Raw genomic sequence first — 22,469 nt, forward strand, 5'->3', positions numbered from 1 at the left:
CCATTTATATAACCCGACATTTAAACGTTTTCTGTAAAACATCTTTGTTTGCTGAGCAGTAGATTATCAAAAAATGTTTTTTAAGGTATGAAAACGTTTTATACTTTTAATTAATATACCCTTTATATAACCCGACATTTAAACGTTTTCTGACAACCTTTTATAACCTTTTGCGAATTATGTCGAAAACGTTTTGTGTTTGCTGGGAGGACACTAGAAAAAGACAGCGGTTACGTTCTATGTACATTGTATAGTAACAAAATATTACAAGGTGATGTGATAAAATAGCTATCGAAGCCGCACCAATAAATTGCCTGATGCATGAGGTCAGACGATGTTTAGACAACGGAACAACAGACAAGTAATAGTTTCGAGAAAAAAAAATTGGAGATGACCAAATATAAAATATGGTGGTGTCACATGCCAGTTTAGCTCATTTAGAACTCATTGTATAAAATTCGCCGATGAAGCTTTTTCTTGTTACGCTCCTCGTAAATGGCACCAGCTGCCGGAATACATTTGAAACGCAGAGTCCATTAACATTTTTAAAGGGTTGGTAAGGGACAAACTAATACATGTACATGGACATGGGAAGACACGCTCTACCCTAAATCACAGCGCCAGGTAATGATCAGGCCACCAGGTACGAATATGCTTCATTTTGGAAGGTTGATGTTTGTTTTTAAATTTGGGGCGTTTTTCCCAAATTTGATCTTTTTGGTTATATTTGAAGAAATCGACATACCAAAGACAAATCTCTCGCCCCCACCCCCATGTTGAAAATCTTCCTAAGCCAACAGATAAGTAATAGTTTCCACCCCGAGAAAAGAGAAATAAATTGGTAATTACCAAATGTAAGGAATCTAAACATGTCTAGGCTCTCTTCGTTAGCATGTGAACCCTGCCTAGTTTACCCTGAACCAAATGCCTGAACTAACAGGATCGAGCCTTGACATATTAATCGTTGAAATCGGTAAATGGTGAATCCGTAAATGGTTGTGTCACTTGCCAGTTTAGCTGCACCACAATTGGTTAAGCCCAGAACTCATTATACACAATTCGCCGACTGAGCTTGTTCTTCCTCGTAAATGGAATCAGCTGACGGAATACACAAAAGACAAATCTTTGGGCACATAATTTGTTATTGTTAATACAGTTGTTTTCTTATACCTACGATACCGGTACATTCGTTTTGGTGATTTACTAACATACTAATATATAAATATTTTGTGACTGCATTTTTGGGTTTTCAATAGACTTTCAAAGGCGTTTTAAGCTTACCGTGTAGATAACGATGATATCTTGACATGCTCCTATACGTCCTTTAAAGACATTTGAAAAATCATCTATTTGAATTTGCTTATAAACAATAGTTTCTTTTGTGCATAAGCGCAATGATTGATTGAATATGTTGGGTGGGTAAGGGACTTACCCTAAATCACAGCGCCATGAATGATCAAGTGCGAATATATATTTATTTTGGAAGGTTCATGTTTGTTTTAAATTTTGGGGCGTGTTTCCCAAATTTGATAGTTTTGATGATAGTTTAAGAAAGCGATATGCCAAAGACAATTCTTTGTTATTGTTGATACAGGTCTTTTCTCACACCTACTTTACCGGTTCATTCGGTTTGGTGATTGCGTTTTTGGTTTTATCAATAGACTCTCAATAATAGTGTTTTAAGCTTTACCGTGTACATGGTGTAAATAACGCTGATATCTGGACATGCGCCTATAATAACTTATGGCTGATTGGCCGGCTACTGCATGCAAACTGCTATGTTTTCTGATGGCCGTGTCCCTTACACATGTTACAGGCACCCTTCCTTTGGAACCCACGCCACGGTCCGCCCTCTTTACAGCCGTAAAAGACTCTTGAAATGTCTTATGAACAATAGTTTCTTTTGTGCATAAGCGCAATCATTGATTGAATATATTAGGGGTTAGAGCGAAGTTTAGGGTTAGCGTAAGGGTTTATAACTAAGTTACTGGGTTTTCGGACTAATGAACCTTCGGACTATACTCCGACGAAATGGAGTCCGTTCACGGTTGTGTATTGGCATGTAGAACTGTATTCATTTTTAAGCATAGTTGAAAACTGATGGCGTTATTTAAGGTTAGCAACAACTTTAAACTGTTGCGATTTGGTAGTTCATAGCATCTTGCGAATGGTAGTGAGCTTTGGCAAAAAATGCATTGCTCAATTCATAGCGAGCTTGTAGAAGAATCTAAATATCACAGATATACTTTTGTAGGTCATGTGGTTCTTGAGTTATGTTGTAAAAAGGGCTGAAACAACAACACTTTTGTAAAACGTAGATAACTCATTAGCAGCAATAAATTAAGCAAGTTTTCAAAGTATATGATTTGTAGAATAAATTTTTGCAAAAGATCAAAGTGTTATTTTTTAATAATATATTTATTTAGATAATGAAAATCGATTTTCGGTTGCTTCGACCAACAATACCTCGTCTGTAACTCTCGCTTGCAAGGGGTGGACATTTGTGTAATGACATTAAAACATCATAAAACATACAGCATTGAATTTTAAAATACTTTTGATCATGAAATCAAAGAATTAACTCATATTTTTGGCTAAATTAAATTTAAAATATATGCAAATAGCGCCCTCAATTTTTTTTTAATAAAAAATACCACAAAAAGATAGAAAAAGATGAAAAACTTGATAAATAAAATAAAATCTAAGTTTGAAATAGCTAAAAAATATATGTGTATATTAATGTGGTAGCTGTTGGTATTGTAAAAGTATAGAATTGAAAATTATGAAATGTTTTGTTAGAAACATTAATAAATGATCACATCAAACAACCGTGCGCTTTGACACGCAATTTTCGTTTTTTATTTGATCAAATAATATCAATTTCCATTTTGTTATTGACAAAGGTGAAGGAGAGACTTGAACATATTATAAACAAAATGTTGAAATAATATTAGTAATAACTGGCGGGAAGGGTTGCTGTCCATATTAAGTTGATATAACAAGCTATAGTGAAAGAAACCCCACGTTATTTTGACCATTTAACACGCAGTTCTATGGGAGGACATATTATCATAATTTTTAAATTATGATAATATGTCGAACTTTGCTCTGTTGACCTACAAAGACAACAAATTTGGGACATGTGTAAACATTACAAATATACAAAAAAAATCAGGTTTGAAAAAAAAACCCTATTTCATATTATAAGATCGTACATTATGACTTTAAGAAGGGTAGGGTAATTGTTGACGTTCTTAATAAAAAGGACCGGTGTGAAAATTAAGCATACAGGACACTAGAAAAAGACAGCGGTTACGTTCTATGTACATTGTAACGAAATATTGCAAGGTGAAGTGATATAAATAGCTGTCGAAGCCGCACCAATAAATTGCCTGATGCATGAGGTCAGACAATGTTTAGACAACGGAACAACAGACAAGTAATAGTTTCCACCCCGAGAAAAGAGAAATAAATTGGAGATGACCAAATGTAAGGAATCTAAACATGTCTAGGCTCTCGTATTATGTGACTGTGCAATTCAAGGCACTCCTTACTATAGCATGTGAACCCTAGTTTACCCTGAACTAACAGGATCGAGCCTTGTCATATTAATCGTTGAAATCTGGGAATGGTGGTGTCACTTGCCAGTTTAGCTATCAGCAATGGAATAGATATTGATGAAGCTTTGCATCTAATGTCAGATAATATTATAAATTGTAATATATAGGCTAGAATAGAGCAATTGTTGAGCGGTATTTGGTTTTCAGCTTGACGAGGACTAATTTAACACCGGTCCAATTTGTGATATCATGTTAAGAGACAATCTGATAAATGGTACTTGTTGTGGTATATTACAATACATTGTTCCTGAAAAGGTTACATTCATATTACATTTGATTTATTAAAAGCTGCCAGTATGATATTACAATGCGTTTCGGCAATATGGATACGTATTATTATGCAGTGAAACAATTGGATAGCCTCAATGCGGATTTGTTTCTCTCTCTCTTTCTCTCTATTTCGCTGTCTTGTTCTGGTGATGTGGAGCGGTAAAAGTAGGAAAACGACGCCAGCGAGTGATTATTTCACCCTCACTACAGGTAGCTAGTGGGATAATTTGCCGTTGATATTCAGATATATATATATATATATATATATATATATATATCTAACGGTAACTATATACAAGAATGATTGGTTGTACTAGGTGGCGTGGTTGTATGTGACAACATCTGTTTTGGGACGTACCTGCTTCGTTGAGTTGTCATTTCGTCTGGTTTACCTTTTGGTAGAACTAGTCTACCTGTCACAGTCGTCTTGTAATTTTGTTAATGCCTCCAGGTCTTCTTTAGCAAATACCTGATGATACGCGTCGCGTCATACGCGTCAGCCAACGGAGAGAATTTAAGTCCTTGATATAAAAAAAAAAAAGGAGTAGCAAATTTGTTGCCTTAAGCTGCTATCACTTCGACAGGTTTACAGTTGGAGGAGCTAGGGAATTTACCTAAAGCACTTTACGTTGAAACTTACATTGAGCAGGCAAGGCTAAAACCATTTTACTCTTGATTCGCAAGAATAGGGTATCAATTTGCATCTGTGACAGAGAGCCACTTGAGGCGCACTTTCAATCACAGTGCTCAACTAGAAATTCGCTGGTGTGCATAGTGAGGAGTTTTTGCTGCTAGTTGCGCATAGCAATAGATGCTATACGCACAATAAGGCAATTAGCACTTTCTATTGCCTGCCCGACAGAGTCCTGTTCCATACGATTGCTTTTGGAGGCTCTTGTTGGCTTTGTTTAGAGCTTTTAAACTTGGATATTTGCCAACAAGATCAACAGAATGTCGGCCACCGAAAATAAAAATGGCTCTGTGAATTCAGTAGAGAAATTACCTCCACCAGACGAAGCTACAGATGGCAACTACAATGCAATGGACCACGCAGGAGACAAAAAGTTGGAAGCCGATGGGGCAGCTGAGACTGCAGCGCAAGTACAAGTTGTGGACCCAAAGTATGACAGAGGAAATTGGACGGGTAGAATGGACTTTATCCTCGCTTGTGTTGGCTTTGCAATCGGATTGGGCAATGTATGGCGTTTTCCATATTTGTGCTACAAAAATGGCGGAGGTAAGAATTATTTCGATTCTGAAAAAAAATGCGCCTTAAAACTATGTAAATAATGTATGAATATAATGTATTTATATTTATACACAAGTTAAATATTATTATATTAATATACTACCCAAGATCTTATAAATATTAAAACCATGAGATCTAACAGTGTACGTAGAACTCAAAACACGAGATAATCTAAATTTAAATTGAAATTGGTGATTATCAGCCGGAATATATTATGATTATTCCACAGGGTATCAAAATAACTCTCAAGACTTTGTTTACATTAAGTACAGTACAGGACCCCTGAATCACAACAAGACCTATTCTACCTGTAGGTTTTTCAAATACATTAAAATATTGTCCCTTTTCACAATTACGGTTAGCATGAATACCTTTCTTTTAAAATTCAATACTGTTGTGGAACGCAGGTGTCGAATAACCAGCCATTCAAATACAACACGCTAGCGGTCGTTCTGATTTGTACCACACACATTTCTATACACAAGGAACAACCCTTGGGCGTGCGTTAGTACAAGTTGAAATACCAAAGCATAAATCTCTTTTAACGTGACGGGAAGGTAATTTTCCTTCCCAAGTTTTCCCCCTTAAGGTTCTAGCGATCATCACGTCTGTATTTCGTTCTTTATTGTTAACAGCCAGGGCATATATTGTGCATGTATTTCTCAATTTTCGCGTTTCACCATCCAGATAGAACTTAAACTTTGAAAAGAGAAAGAGTTACAAAAGAGGCGTAGAAATATAAAGTTGTTGATAAAACAAGAACAACGTATGCTATTTACATTAGGAAAGAGCAGTTTCTATGGGGAAATATTACACAATGGCAAAGTTTCTATTCAGTGGTTCTATTTCCAAGATAATTGGAAACACTTACAAATTCCATTCAGAATATGTGTTTACAAACCGGGTTACTAAAAATGACATTTTGCAATATAATGTTCACTAAGTCTTGATCCCACTTTTACTATCAATGTGAAGGCACAGAATGGCTTCCCTGTAAGTCTAAACTGGGAATAAAGCATATCACATAAGTCAAATAAACATTCTAACCACATTTTAAGAACACTATAAAGCAAGAACAAAATTAATGTTTGATTTTCACATCTCTAATAGTCTGGTTCGTATTAAGTAAGATTGACGATCATCCTAAGAAAATGCGGAGGGATACTGTATTATAGATACGAAAGAATGCTCTATCGGGATGTTGAACAGCCTCCAAGCAACAATAGCATTTAGCAGATTTCAAATACTAAATTAAAGACAGACACTTGGGGTGGTGAAGAATGGTGGATAAGTGGTAGCCTGAGGTAAGGTAGTTTAACGCTGCCAACAGGAATGTGCTGTTCCAAATAAAATATATACACCCCCTATGGAAGATATGAACTTAATACTTCAAACGGAGTCACCCATTCAGGTAACCCCATTAGAAATTCACACTCCCTGTGTGGGAGATTCAGATCCATGTCTTCCATAGGGGGGTATATGGATTTCAAGTGGAATTGCCCAATATAATGGTGCAATAACCTATCTGCTTTATACAGGTATTTTCTTGCCCAGTAGGGACAAACTGCAGATACACGATAGCCAAATTTGCTACACAGCAGGATATATACGGATTCATTTGCTTGTGGCACACCAACCATTGTTTTTACATCTCATTATGCATTTTTTCAAGCAATTGCACACCGTCATTTATTAAATCACGATTCCGTGGTATTATATGCAATGAGCAAAAAATAATAATACAATGTTTACCAATTTGGTTTGCGATATTTGATTCTTGAAACAAATGTAACAAGGTACTTCTGTGGGTTATTGGTTAATTTATGCAAATGTAAAATTATAACGTCCATGACAGGATAAACCTCACACGTGCACCAATTAGGTAACAGTAACAAAATTTCAAATTTGATGGTGTTTTCATTTTGCAGAGGACATAAAGCACACTTACCAATCAAAACACTTTGTTTGAACATTTAGGTAGTTTTTGCTTCCCTTGCAAAATGACGATACTGCCAAATTTGAAATGTGAAATCCGTTAAATACGTAACAGTAAAAAGCATATAGAAGGTTTTAAGGAAAAGTAAAGAGCGATATTTAGAACACAACACATCTGATGAAGGTAAACAGACTATAAACAAAAAATCAATGTTTCAAGTTGGGATGCAATTAATATGTCTATTTTTTAGCTCGAAAACCCTTTGTTATCAACATGATTATCTCTGAATATCAACACGTACAATTAACGTGTAACTGCAGCTGTAATATTTTAATTATACTAATCAATATATGGTGTTAAGAACAATAGGCTTAATAAGTAAACATGTAAATCATCAATAAAAATCAGTGATGGATCAGTAGAGTAATGGGTCAATAGTGATGGGTCAATTGATAGTAATAACAGCTTTTACAACAACGTTAATTATTATTATTATTATTATTGTTATTATTATTATTATTATTATTATTATTATTATTATTATTATTATTATTATTATTATTATTATTATTATTATTATTGTTGTTGTTGTTGTTGTTGTTGTTGTTATACTTGTTCTTGTTGTTCTTATTCTTATTGTTATACATTCTATATTCTGTATTTTTCAAGAATATTAAAGGAGCATGAAAAAGCGTTTTTCACTTGTGAATGAGGACAAATAGTTAAACTCATATATTTTTCCCTTCATGAAATCGCCTAAAAAAAGTGACAGACACGTAGATATATAGTTCCTTAGCCAAATAGTAAATTTGTCACGTCGCGTATTTGCTTGTGTAATAATGTGTATGATAGGATTTTGCCGCTGTTTTGCTTCATAATATATGCCTCGTTTCACTGGTTTAGTCAATTATAGAATTACACAAATTTTTCACATTCATAAGACTATACATCCAGCTCAACCCCTTCAATAATTTCGTACTTTGGAATGGCACAAACAAGTTCAACGCGAATAAATGGATCAAAGCAAAGCTACCAATCCCTCTTTGTAATGAATAGCTAGCATTTACTAAAATACAAAATTTATAGCTTAATCCGCAATTGATGAAATTTCCCTCAAGGAAAATATCATTCAAGGGAAAAAATCATTTGCGATGTAATGCTTATAATAGTCTATGGCGGTGACTGGTAAAGGATATATTAGGTGAAATATATTAATGTTAACCAATGAACGAGCTCTATTTGCAGATATAATAACTACATTTCACGCGACTCAGTTTCTTTCAATGTTGATGAGGTGTTCTAACAGCGATATCGCCAAAATATTTCATTAGTTTGACCATATTTGTACCATGACCCAAGTGGGTTCTGGCAATTTAGAATATAAGTGTAAATATGCGTATTATAATGGCTTTAAGCATTTTTAGACGGAGAAATAATATAAGAGTGCATTATTCACCCATCCATTTCAAATATTATATGGATGAAACGAAACGCTGAGAAAATGGGCTCGGTAATGAAGAAAATCTAGGTTTCCTCTCCAGGGCTTTACTGTATAATCTATATCAACGTATTTAGAAGAATACAAAACTACCTGAGATAAATAGACATGCAATCCACGTGATATATATATATATATATATATATATATATATATATAAATATATGAATGAAGTGTTTGCATGTGGATGTGCAGGTGTGGGTGGTGGTGGTGGTGGTGGTAATTTATTTTATACATATTTCTAATTTAGAACTCGATAAAATATTATTATAAAACAAAATCAGTAACAGGGTTGTGGGGTTGCTTATCACTTTCACAGTTTTTATTATAGGTATTTATGGATATACTGAGCTGAGAAAGAGGTCACATTTTTATTTGTATTAATCATTCAGAAGTCAGTCCTTGGGTATATGCGGGGGTATATTGGAATATTGGTGTTAACGAGCTGCACCCCGACAAACTAGTATATCGTCAGCCTGCTACGCTAATTGCCCAAGTCATTTTTTGTAATTTTGAGAACAAAGAACAAAATGTGTTCACGCATGCATCAGTTACGTAATAACACTTATTATTTCGGATTATTCCCTTTCATTTGTATCATTATCATTTGTTCTTGTACAAAGATTGGTGAATAAATGTGTTTAAATGCATGCTTGAACCATATTTTGTACTTTGTTCTCAAAATTACAAAAAATGACTTAGGCAGTTAGCGTAGCAGGTTGACGATATTTGAGATTTGAAGTGTCTGTTGCAGACGGTAGTTTGAGTAATGTACTTTTAGAATGGTTTTGAAAATATTGGACGTAAGACGAACAAAACATACCACATGAAAGGATATATTGAAAAGTAAAATATTTAATTAACTCGAGAATCAATAAGTTGTTATCTCTTCTCAAAATAAGAGAACTCCCAGCCAAACCTGCACAAAGAATTGATTCCTAAAATGACAACTAATTAATGTATACAATGTGTAAGAATAGAAAAAACTTCATCTTGCCAACATATATAAAATAATCCATTCCCAATGGGAACTGTATTTCTTTCAAAACTGCATTCTGTCCACAAGCATATTTCAAGCCTTCCCACCAAGTTGCGATATATAATTATTCTAAATTTCCAGAATACATCTATTGTATTTTGATCACACCATATATGAGATTGAATTTGATACGTGGTAATTCGGCAATGTAATTTTAATAAGCATTGAATTCAAAGAGATGCGTCAAATAAAATATCCTAGAATGGTTATGAAAGACAGGGGAAACAACACGTTAAAAATTGAACGTCTAATCGAACCAACTGGGAGGGAAAGATTGGTAAACCTGGTTAAAACCCATTAGATTGATATGAATATCATCTCTCGTGAGGTATCTACTCTTGCCACCTATTTTATTAACTTGGGGCAAGAAAAGGCATTTTACACGGATCATATAACATAGACACTGAGTGATCTACCTACAACCTATTACTTAATACATAAGGTTTGTGGGCAGATGTAATTGAGAACAAAAGAGATGGCATAGATGCAAGGTTTGACTTCCCATTTTCTTGTCGGTTGAATTCGGTACCAAAGATGCGAGAGCACGTACAATTGTATGAGGGGGAGAGAGTGCAGAAAGGTGTGTATAAAAGTGACTGTGATAGAAAGATTGAGTTAGATTGGAAAGGGAAGAAATAAATGCCTTTGATCTATTGGATAGATAAGACACGGCTTTTAGCCACGATGTACGATTCAATCCCTACTCTACAGCTAGGATACGATGTGAGAATTTTAATATTGCTGGATGTTGGAAGCTTACATTTTATTTACATGCAAAAGCGAAAAAAAAAGCTTAAATTGGCAGGAACAATAACCTGGAGTAGGTAATGTCATATACCTGCCATATTTACCTTAGATTGGTTTACCCATGGATTACTACGTAAAGATAATTGAATTACCAGACGTGCAGATTTACTTACAGCTATATAGCGATCGCAATTATGCAACAGAACAGAAATAATAACAACATTTGAAGGATCTTCTCGACCTTAAGTAATGATATGTAGAGAACAAGCAGCAGAAACTTGAATAGTAATTTAATTTTGACACAAAATGCACAAATACCCCAAATACTCTTCTATTGGATTAGGGTCGTCTGCACAACAGTAAAAAGCATATGTTCCATACATGTCTGAATATGATGAATATGAAGATGATAGTGAATGTATTCTTAAATCCCCATTAGGATTTAGTTACACTGTAGAAAAAAACCCAGATTTTACAATGAACCTGCCAACGAATTGTATATTGACAATAAAATGCTTTAAAATACGAGGGTCATTCAAAACGTTCTACCTCCATCGTCACATCTCTGTTATCTTACGTGCCAGGATATTGAAATCACCCATGGTTATACTCTTAATTCTTGGCTACAAAATAAAAGTTATTTGATTCAAGTGTGATTTGTGGTTATTGTGATGTGTTGGTTAATGGGAATACAGTTTTGGTACGTCGTAAATGGTTTGAAAAGAAAGGCTAATTTTGATTTAAAAGGTTGCCAACATATATCACAGATATAATATATATCTGAAAGTGATTAAATTGCTTTACAATATCTAATGTTTGCAGATAGTACAGTTGTACTGGGTATCATGTAATTTTCACAACAAAACCGATACATGTTCAGAATAGCCTTTGTATTGACTTTTTTCCATAGGTTGCTGACTTCGATCGGGTGAGCACTTGTTGGTTCAAGTCATATTAATTGGGTTATAAGTAAAACTCAACTAAGTCTTAGGCACATTTTTTGTATTTTGTAAGTATATACAAGGTTGTTAACAAACTGTTTATCTTATCTCCACGTCAAGATCCATTCATTGCTTAAAATTGGACGTAATTACGAATTACCCTTAAACGTGTTGTCAAAATCTGGCAAATTTCACCAACATTGTGTCTGTTGAATTCTTCTTTGTTTTCTTCTCATATAACATGTTTCATTTTGTTTTGAATTCCCAAGGCATGTCAGGGGGCTTAAATAGGGCCAAAATTTTTATCTTGAGTAAGCAGTTTGAACGTTTTGAAAACATCTTATTGACATTATCCAAAGCTACAATATGATGCTTACTAAACTCTTGGTTTCAGTTTTTAACCGTTTCCGGGCACCAAATCTGTATTCACTTTACCCAACATAATTATCTTAACCAAATTTGTATTTACTTTACCCAACATAATTATCTTAACAACCAAACATCACATTTGCATCAAATTTGCTTTTAATTTGTAGCTGAGATTCAAGAGTATAATCATGGATAATTTCAATTGCCTGGCACGTACGATAACAGAGATATGATGATGGAAGTAGAACTTTTTGAATGACCCTCGTACATAACATATAATAATATAATAACTACAAAATGGCAGTTTCCTGTGAAATTCTAAAGTTTAATTTCTGAAATAGTAACTGAAGGCACTTTTTGGCAATTTTGTTAAAAGTTCAGTACTTTAGTAAATAGTATTAACAGCAAGTGAAATCTTGTCTTTGTTCGTGGAATTAACAGGACTATTAGTATTATGGAGAGCTGAGAATGTTTAGAATTCAGGTACCATGCAAAACCTGAAGATTAGAATCAGGTTTAGAAAGTAAAGTTTTGTGATACTGATTAATTCGCTTACCTAATTATTCCCTTACTTTAACAGAATTTGACAACTGTAAATTGGGCCATTTTGAAATCCATGCACCCCCTATGGAAGACATGATTTTAATTTCCACACAGTGAGTGTAGATTTCAAAATGGAGTCACCCAAAATTCACAACCCCTGTGTAGGAGATTACGGTCATGCCTTCTATAGGGGTTGTATGGATTTCAACTGGAATACCATATTTAGCATGTTTAGGCTGTATCAAAATGACTGTTACCCGTCAGTTTTGATATTTGTTTGTTTTAAACAACTTCCAAATGCAGCACTGAGTTTAACTAAATAAGCAGAATTTATCGAGTCTATTTAATGTGATAGTTTTGTCTTGTCTACACTCACTAGAAACTGCCAGGTAATTTCTTTTTTGCAAGGTTTGCTGCATAACAGGCGTTATGCCAAACGGGACAACATCTTACCCTGTTTCTTTGCATTCATTGGAAACCGGTTATAACCATTAGGCAAAAAAAAAAAGTTGTTTGTTTGTCCTCCACCGCCCGCTCCTCAGACGAAGGCCTGACCAATATTTTTTTTTTTTATTTTTTTTTTCCAGATTTGGAGTATCTCTGGATCTAGCTAGAGCTAAATGCTAAGATCTTTCATGATTGAAAATTAAAAAAAAGCCCACCAAATCATTAAAAGACTATGACATGAACACACATTATAACTTTAACTGCATAAAAAGAAACAAAATGGTTTTATTTTAAAGTCACCATGAATGATTGCAGCATTTAGCTCTAGCAAGGTCCAGAAATACGCCAAATCCGAAAAAACATTAATTAAAAAAAAAAATCCTCTTTCAAAGCTGTGGAGGACAAACAAACAATTTTGTTTTTGGCCTTATAGCAAAGCTGTCTTTTTGGATTGCCAGATGCAAATGATATTGTCATGGTTAAAGGAAAGTGGAACTCCTCCTAGTCAATTGAAGCTGTCATCGTGATCAGTGCAATTAAATCTGTCGTCTTACATCGCTAAATTACAACTGACATTTTCAATGACTTGTCAAATGAAATTGTTTTGGGGACAACCCCAAGTTCTTTTTGTCAGCAAACTGATATTAACTGATATTTATGCAATTGAGTCAATGCAGTTTATTTGCTTCTATTACTACAATTGTTTCAATAATATTCTATTTTGCATATTGTAATTTTGTTTTGTTCTGATTGGGTTTTCGTTTTCTTACTTATTTTTCTTAGGTTGAACATTATATGTTTATGCTGGAATGAAATAGTAAATTTTTAAAAAAACACAAAACAAATCAACAACATCAAAAATGACATAAAAACCTCACAATGACAGAAAAATCATTTATCACAGTTCAACAACCTCCATACGATAATGATGGCTCAAAAATTAACAGCATGTTGTTGAGTAAAGATTTTTGTACCCTATACAGCCAAAGTTCATCCTATATGTGTACCAACCTATTGGATTAAAAAAACGTGTGCCCGACAAATTGGAAATGTTTTGGATCTTAATGTCTGGCCGGTGGTATTTGTAAAGCCGTTCCATAATTAGGGAATATCTTAAGTCGGTTATGGCAGCTACGTGAGACAGGTTTGAGATATTATCAGTTTATGGAGTGTGAAGATTAAGATCACTATCTCCATAAAGATTAAATTGGAATGGTACAATAAAAATGGCACATGTTCAAATCAATTTTCTATACTGAACAGTAAGTAGAAATACAACAAAACTTAAAATTGAAATTGAAATATATCATAGCCCTTGTTTCATGATTCCAAATATAAAAAAAATGTTGATATTTTTACACCATCAGAAACCTTTGACTATAATTATATGTTCGCATACATAATCTTGCTTGCTAGTTCGGTTTAACAAATATATTATACAATTTGTATTTTCTGTCTGTGCGACAGATATTACCATGCACGGGGTACTGTAATACATGCAATTATTTATAACTTGCTTGCAAATACAATGTCCAAATTAACTTTTAGAAATAAGCTTTTTTTCGTAGAAATCTATTGAACCATACCTTAAAATTGGGATATTATAATCACAAAATGATCCTTTACACGGCGGAGAACTATTGCACTTTTCTGGAGGAAAAGCAAGCAAATATCAATAAGCTTTGAAGTAGGCAGGAGAGGTAAAGTGTCACTCTATTTCACTCTAGCCCTGTGTTGCTCTTGACCATGAATTTGGCCCCAGGCAAGGTCATTTCTGCACAGATGTGAAGAAAGAAATCGCTGTATACACAACTAAATGGATCCGATTGGGGTTACATTACATTACACCTAACACTTGTCACTTACTCGATCACTTGTTGATTAATGAATGGGTGAGTAATGGGTGGGTGGGTGGGGTAGGGGTGTGGTTCGAGGTGCACCGTCAATCCATCATGCGAAACATGCGCGTCTTGCGTCTCTGTCACTAGGATCCACAACATGCTCATCTATCAGCATGATCAGGGGAACAGTTCTTTAACCCCAATACATTTGTACATTCATTTAATGACCTTTGAAGATTTGGGTACAAAAACTCATACTCTGCAACTTGAGGTCAAAATTTGCACTATGATTATGCAATTGAGGTTATTGGACTATGCCATTGGGATGAGGCTATTGTGGTCCATAGTGTGTGTTAGTGTTCGCGGGGTGTACAGGGTGAATCTAAATAATCTTTACCCAAGTATTTTTATGGTATCTTGGAACGCCCTGAATAAAATTAATACGTTACGTTCTTATGATGCAGTATTGTTTTACCCACCAAAGAAAATATTGAATGTTACCAATTGAATACATAAATCAGAAATATGGCAATTTCAGGATAAACTACTTATTTTCATGTCAACACACGAAACGGTAGTTATTGCGGTAATGTTTTACTTACATGGTGTCTCCAATGACAACCTTAACATTGTCTATTATGATCTGAAGATTTAAAAACAGATACTAGGACAGTTTCCTAAATTTCTGTAAATGATACATGATGTGTATTTTGTACTTGGATATACCGAGGGGCGAGGTGTTGTTTTGCAAACTGAAAGAGGTATAATCATTTGCTGCAATATTAAGTGAAGCTGGGGTGAGTGTGGCGTGCGAATGTGAATTAATATTTACTCCTAGGATCATACGAATCATAATGTTCCTTGTATTTGGACATTGGTGCACATGCATGTGTGACATATGTGCATGCTCAGGAAAATGCTATGTCACAGTCACTCACTATAATATCACTCAAATTATATATGTTCAGTTCTCCTTTATATGAACACTCTGATATAATGTGTATGCAGTTTTATATGCATGTTTGTGCATCCTAATACCGCTTGAAACGTGTCTGTGTCTTGAGTTTTGTGTTTGGTGGTCGCACGATTGTTGAAATGCTTGCTGAACTGCTCTTTCAAAATTAAATCGGTTATAGGTCAGTGGATCATAGCTACTGTTTATATTTGAAATGGTTCGACTGCCGAGGCCATTTAAAGACCAAATTACAAGATGTCACATTCCAAACTCGACATCAGTTAGATCAAGTGTCATCTGTATTACAAGGTTTGTTGAACTTTTTAGATCAGTTGATATTGCGAGTGTCTAAGAAGAAAACAGTATTATCGATCTCTAAGCTAGAATGGAGACAACTCGCTATGTGTTATCAATATTTTTATTGCAATAATAATAATAATAATAATTATAATAATAATAGTGATAATAATAATAATAATAATGATAAATAAAGGGGACATATCTGACAGTAAAAGCTAACATTTTATGGAAATGAAATACTAATCTATTTTTTATGGAAATGTTATAATACCCACGGAGACAAATCAGTCCACTTTTAATAAATGATCTTAAAATCTTATATTTCAAACGGCTATTTTTGCTTTTACATAATTCAAATTGAATATCTATATATTATTACAAGGCGGCCAAGCATTATCAAAATACAATATCAATTAATGTAAGCAATACTTTGATGTAAGATTATCCAATATGACTCAAGTGTTTGGATTGAGCATACCATACTATTAACAACGGAAATTCTCCAACATGATATGTGTATTCAGATTTGCAAAATGCTGTATCTGAATGTTGATCTCTTTGCCCACGTTCATATTCAGTAAAAAAAAGCACATTAGTCTTGTGAAAATTCATGTGTTATTCACCTTTCACTGAAATGTTATCCAATTCAATTATTGTAGAAACCAGCTAAAATCTACCACTGAAATGTGAACTAGTTGGTTCAGCATTTGTGAAACATTTATCGCAGCATGTGATAAATACATTGTGACAGTTGCCGTAAGACGAGATACAATACAGTCGATTTCACTTTCTGTGCCTATCACCGAGCGAGGAATAATAAAAAAAATACAACAGAAATTAAATTGACAACATTGTATTCAATAAACCAGAAAGATTGCCTGTGAATTATTCAACATCAAAACTGCACCAAAGATCTATATAATATCTACAGTGGGTTAGAAATCAGCGAAAATGCTTGGGGATAGATTACGATTATTAATAGTGACTAACCATAGTCACGTTATGCCTACGAATTCGCTTCAAATTATTATCATTGATACCTAAATTTGTGAGTGAGATATTTACAATCATGCTTTTCAACTCGATTGGTCCTAGGATGATATATTCCAATTATTGTAAATCATTTGATACAGGTGTTTCCGCCGTACGGTATTTTAACGACAGATTATATCCAATCAATTCATATACCATTCCATTTTGTTCTGATTAGGCAATCATATAAGGGCATCTATACCCTATGTAAGCCTGTTTAAGCCCCCTTCAGTGCTGCAGGCCTAGTATTCAGCATTTTATACGCACTGTTACGTTCCCAATTATATCTTTAATAAAATATCAAAGCAACAGATACCAATTTTCAAGCAATTCAGTGGACATGGTCCCTCTAACAAATGGTTTTAAACTACAAAAGTGATTCCAAAATTATGTGTTTGGACAATATATGGTACAAAAATCGGAGTGTAGATTGACTGGTGGTTCTTGATATATCTTTAATTTTGTCACTTTACTTGGATCGTGAATACGACATTACTTTTTACCCACCAATTTAAATTATCCCACCAACGATCTACTTGTTATTATTGTATTTACCTACACGATGGTCAAATGGGTTAAAATATTCGATTGTTATTGAATTCATATTACACTTATATAAACAATATAATATTGTGGATCACCGCTACTGTTTATATTTGAAGCGGTTTGACTGCTAATTGAAGACCAAATTACAAGATGTGGTCATGTTACATTACTCTACATCAGTTAGATCAAGTGCCATCTGTTTTAAAAGGTTTATTGAACTATTTAGACCAGTTGATATATCAAGTGTCGGCTTTCTTAAAAGGTTTGTTGAACTATAGACCACTTACTATTACCTGTGTAATAAAAGGAATATTGTCTAATGAAATCTATCCAGACAACTCGTTAGTCGTTATTATTATTTATATTTATATTATATTATTTATAATATTAATTATAATAATTATGTTATTAATTATTATTATGATGACGATAATAATCTATTGTAAATTAGGCAGTTTGGCGAATTGGTAAGACTAGAAACTTTTACGGGCTACATTATTTCGGAACGTGGTTTCTTGCGATGCGAAGAATAAGGTTGTCCACAGTAAATATAAATAAGGAAGTTCTATCAAAATGGGCATAGTATGCATTTTTAAACAATAGCAACAGATTTAATACCCCATACAAGGTACAAAAATAAATACACGATATTTTATGTTTAAAAATGCGATTTTTGCTTTTACATAATTCAATCGTGAAAAGCTAATTACAAGTCAGTCATGCTGTATTAAATCTAAAATATATCATATTAGCTAGTGAAATACATGTTTATTCACTTTTCACCAAAATGTTATCAATTTCATTTACTGTAGAAACCATGTAAAATATACCACTGAATTGTGGACTTGTTGGTTCAGCTTTTGTAAAACGTTTAGCACAACATCTGATATATACTTTGCCGTAAGACGAGATACACACAGCTGATTTCACATCTGTTCCTTTATAATAGAGCAGAAATTAAATTGACAAAATTACATTTTATAACCCAAAACATTTGAATTTGAATTCTTTCAACATCAAAACTGCCCCAAACATCTATAAAATATCTACAGTGGGTTAGTCAATTGCTGGGGGATAAATACGATTATGAATAGCGACTACGTCATGACTACTAATAACATGGGCATACCGACGAATTCGCTTCAAATAATCATCATTAATGTCTATATCATTGAGGGGCATTTTACAACCGTGTTATTCAATTCGATTGGTCCTAGGATGATATCTTGCAATTGTTGTAAATTATTTACAGGTGTCTTTGGTTTGTGAATTTCGGCATTTAACGACAGATTATGATTAATCAGTTCATTTAACATTCCAATTTGTTCTGATTATGCATCAAATAAAGGTATCTATAATCTATAAGCCTACTTAAGTTCCCTTTCAGTGTGCAGGCCTGCTATTAAGCCTTTCATACGCAGTTATGTTTCGAATGATATTTTGATTGGAAATGTCAAAGCAACCTATACCAATTTTCAAGCAATTCTAAGTCCAAGTAACTAATGATTTTAAACTAGGAAAGTGATTTAAAAGTCAATTGTTTGGAAAACTCAAAGCGTAGAGTGCCTGGGGTTCCTGATAAGCAATTGAATGTATCATTTTATATGGATCATGAATATGACAATTTTAAAGTATATGAAAGTGAATTATCCGCCCACGATCTAGTTGAGCAAAGAAACGTTATTTACCTACAGGGTGGTCATATGGGTTACTTCATTAAGCTCGGTTTTATAGATTACACAATATAATATTTTGGATTAAAGACCAAATTACAAGATATAGTCATGTTATTATTGCGGCATCCATTAGATCAAGTGTCATCTTTTTTGAAAGGTTTCTTGGACTATTTTAGACCACTTGACATTACGAACGTCGAAGAGGAAATTGTATTATCATAATGACTTCTATTAACATGATTAATAACAACAATAATAATAATAATAATATGATAATAATAATAATAATAATAGTAATTATAATAATAATAATAATAATAATAATAATAATAATAATAATAATAATAATAATAATAATAATAATATTAATATAATAATAATTATAGAAAATTATAGAAAAAAAGATCACTTTACATAATGAGGTCTAGTCTCCATCATTGGTTAACAGTAATTCAATACTTATATACCAACCGACCGCGTTATAGAATAATAATGACATAAGATATTTGGTATAAATAGTGATAGTAAATGATACCCTACAAGGTATTATACACATTAATAATTAAATTATATCTTACATTTCAAAATGATATTTTTGCTTTTACATGAAATCGTAAATATCTATATTTACTGACATTTCAAATTTCAATTGATTAATTGATTAAAGTTATTATTTAAAAATTTCGACATGCTTGGTAAAATGTTATTAAATGTTAATATTAAATCTAATATCATATCCACCCAAATATGACTCACGAGTATTGATTGAACATTCACAACTAACATTTGCTAAATGCTGAATTGATCATTGAACCTCAAACTATGTATGTCATTGCACATTCATATAGCATACCGTAAAATTCCGTCTACAAGCATATATATGCCTCTAAACGAGGTTTTTTTGACACAAGAGACAAGAGGCAGACACTCTCAACAAAAACGTTATTTGGAGTTTGAACAACTATATTACTGATAAAGGCGGCTGTACAAACATGTATATTTGTAAGACCAATCTATTGCAATGTTTTTGAGAAGGGTATTGGCCTTTCATATCTTTCGTTAATATATATATTTCTAGACGGAATTCTCTTTTGTTTACACTGTGTTTATTCACCGTCCTCCGAAATGTTATCAATTTCGATTATTATTGAAAACCAGTTAAAATCTACCACTGTAATTATGTGCATTGGTTGGTTCAGCATTTGTGAAACATTTAGCGCAACATGTGATATATACATTGTGACAGTTGCCGTAAGACGAAATACACACCGAGATATCACTTGCTGTCACAGAGGAATCATAATAATAATACAGCAGAAATTAAATTGACAACATTGTATACTGTAAACCAATAATACGTTTGCATTTGTATTCTTTGAACATCAAAATTGCACCAAAGACCTATATAATATCTACAGTGGGTTAGAAGACTTGGGGATAGAATACGATTATTAATAGAGACTACCCCAAGTCACGTTTTACCCAGGAATTCGCTTCAAATTATTATCATTGATGTCTATATCTTTGAGGGTGATATTTTACAATCATGCTTTTCAACTCGATTGGTCCTAGGATGATATATTGCAATTATTGTAAATCATTTTATACAGGTGTCTTCGCCGTGCGGTATTTTAACGACAGATTATACTCAATCAATTCATTTACCATTCCATTTTGTTCTGATTATGAATCAAGTGAGGGTATCTATAATATTTATAAGCCTGCTTAAGCTTCCCCTTTAGTGTTTCAGGCCTAGTATTCAGCATTTCATACGCGGTTACGTTTCGAATGATATTTTCTTTGGAAATGTCAAAGCAACATATACCAATTTTCAAGCAATTCTGAGTTCATGTAACTAATGGTTTTAAAGTAGAAAAATGATTAAAAGTCAAGTGTTTGGAAAATATTAATAAGCTCAGAAATCCAGAGCGTAGAGTGCCTGGGGGTTCTTGATAAGCACTTAAATTTGTCAATTTATATACTTGGATCATGAATATTACAATAAGTTTTTACCTATAACTAAAGTGAATTATCCCGCCCACGATCTACTTGAGAAAAGAAATGAGAATTTTACATGTACTTACACGGTGGTCAAATACTTCATTATGCTCGATTTCATCCATACAATTTTAGAAAAAAATATTGTATAAATAACTGTCACATCTAATTAATATCATAATTTTTCTCTTCATTGGCTTTTCTACATTATATGAAATTAGGTCATTAATAATTAGGTTGAAATTATTTCACAAAACTAAAATATGGTGGGTTTATATTATAAATCAAAAAGCCATTTTCATGATCAAATCTGAATATGACATTTCCATATCATTTTGCATTTCGATTTAAAATTACATGTTTAAACAGCCTTAGGGTGCGTTTATTGTCAGTTGTATTTCCCAAAGTAAACCGCTGATGAGCGTTGAAATTAAGTTCACGTAACCCTCGGTTTTTGCGCAGTATTTTCAATTATTAAAGTATCCGCATGGGCCTGACCTAGATTAGAATTACCAGAGAGGGAAATAGATGGAACTAAGAGAAGGAAAAAGCCTCTTGAATATTATAATGAAATAACAGATTCATATTGATGATAAGTGTAAGAAGGAACTCTTTACAATAGCTGCCTTATAGACATTTGAAAATTTTACAATTGTTGTGTAGATAAACATCTAAAAAAATGACACCCGGCAGCTATTGCAGATGGGATCTTCTTGCACAAACCCATCTATATTTAACATTGGCTTCTCAGGTTGCCCGTTTAAACAACAGCTTAGTTTGAATTTTGATTACAAAAGTACAGTGTGTGGGGTGGAGCTAATTATTATTTGATTATTTTTTTAGAGTTGTCCTTTTAGTAAATTTTACGGCAACACAGGGAGGCACGTTACGTGTATGATAGCCCCCAAAATAACCCTTCATCCCACTCCTGTCTTGCTTCACCCAACATTCAACAGTATGCTTCGATTATATTTATAAATACGTTTTTATAAATACGCACGTGACCACCTCCGCGCTGTAAACATTAAGTCTCGATGTGACCTCCTACATAGTGGGTGGACTTCCTATACATTTGAATACAAAGGCGGAACAACATGAAACTATATTATGCAGTAAAATGTTTATTTTGTTCAACTTTGTGATTATATTGTAAAGGTTGTCGTTGTTGAATATTTTTTTCTGTCGTCAAATACTTTCAAAATGTTGTTTTTGATAACATATTACAATTCGGAATCCCCCATGTGTAATAATTTGCTATTCAATTAATACTTAATTTTATAATATTTATCTACAGAGTTCCTATCTTTTTCTGTATAGTGGTCAATGCATGAGGATTTGGTTACGCTTGCTGGTCTTGGTATGTCGTGCCCATGGGTCACGTGCGTATTTAGAAATACGTATTTATAAATATAGTCGAAGCATACTGTTCAACATAATTTACATTCGCAGTAATCAATTTCGG

General features: G+C 33.4%; 1 protein-coding gene across 1 annotated transcript in view; it reads left to right on the plus strand.

Moving 5' to 3' along the window:
• The first annotated feature begins 4,252 nt into the window (after window positions 1-4,252).
• Window positions 4,253-22,469, plus strand: part of LOC140148154 (sodium- and chloride-dependent GABA transporter 1-like) — a 140,408-nt gene continuing 122,191 nt past the window's right edge. Inside the window, exon 1 of the mRNA XM_072170014.1 lies at window positions 4,253-5,127. Coding sequence (XP_072026115.1) covers window positions 4,842-5,127 — 286 coding nt within the window. The 5' untranslated portion in view covers window positions 4,253-4,841. The remainder of the gene's footprint in view (window positions 5,128-22,469) is intronic.

The sequence above is a fragment of the Amphiura filiformis genome, chromosome 3 (genome assembly GCF_039555335.1).
Source record: "Amphiura filiformis chromosome 3, Afil_fr2py, whole genome shotgun sequence".
NCBI lineage: Eukaryota > Metazoa > Echinodermata > Ophiuroidea > Amphilepidida > Amphiuridae > Amphiura > Amphiura filiformis.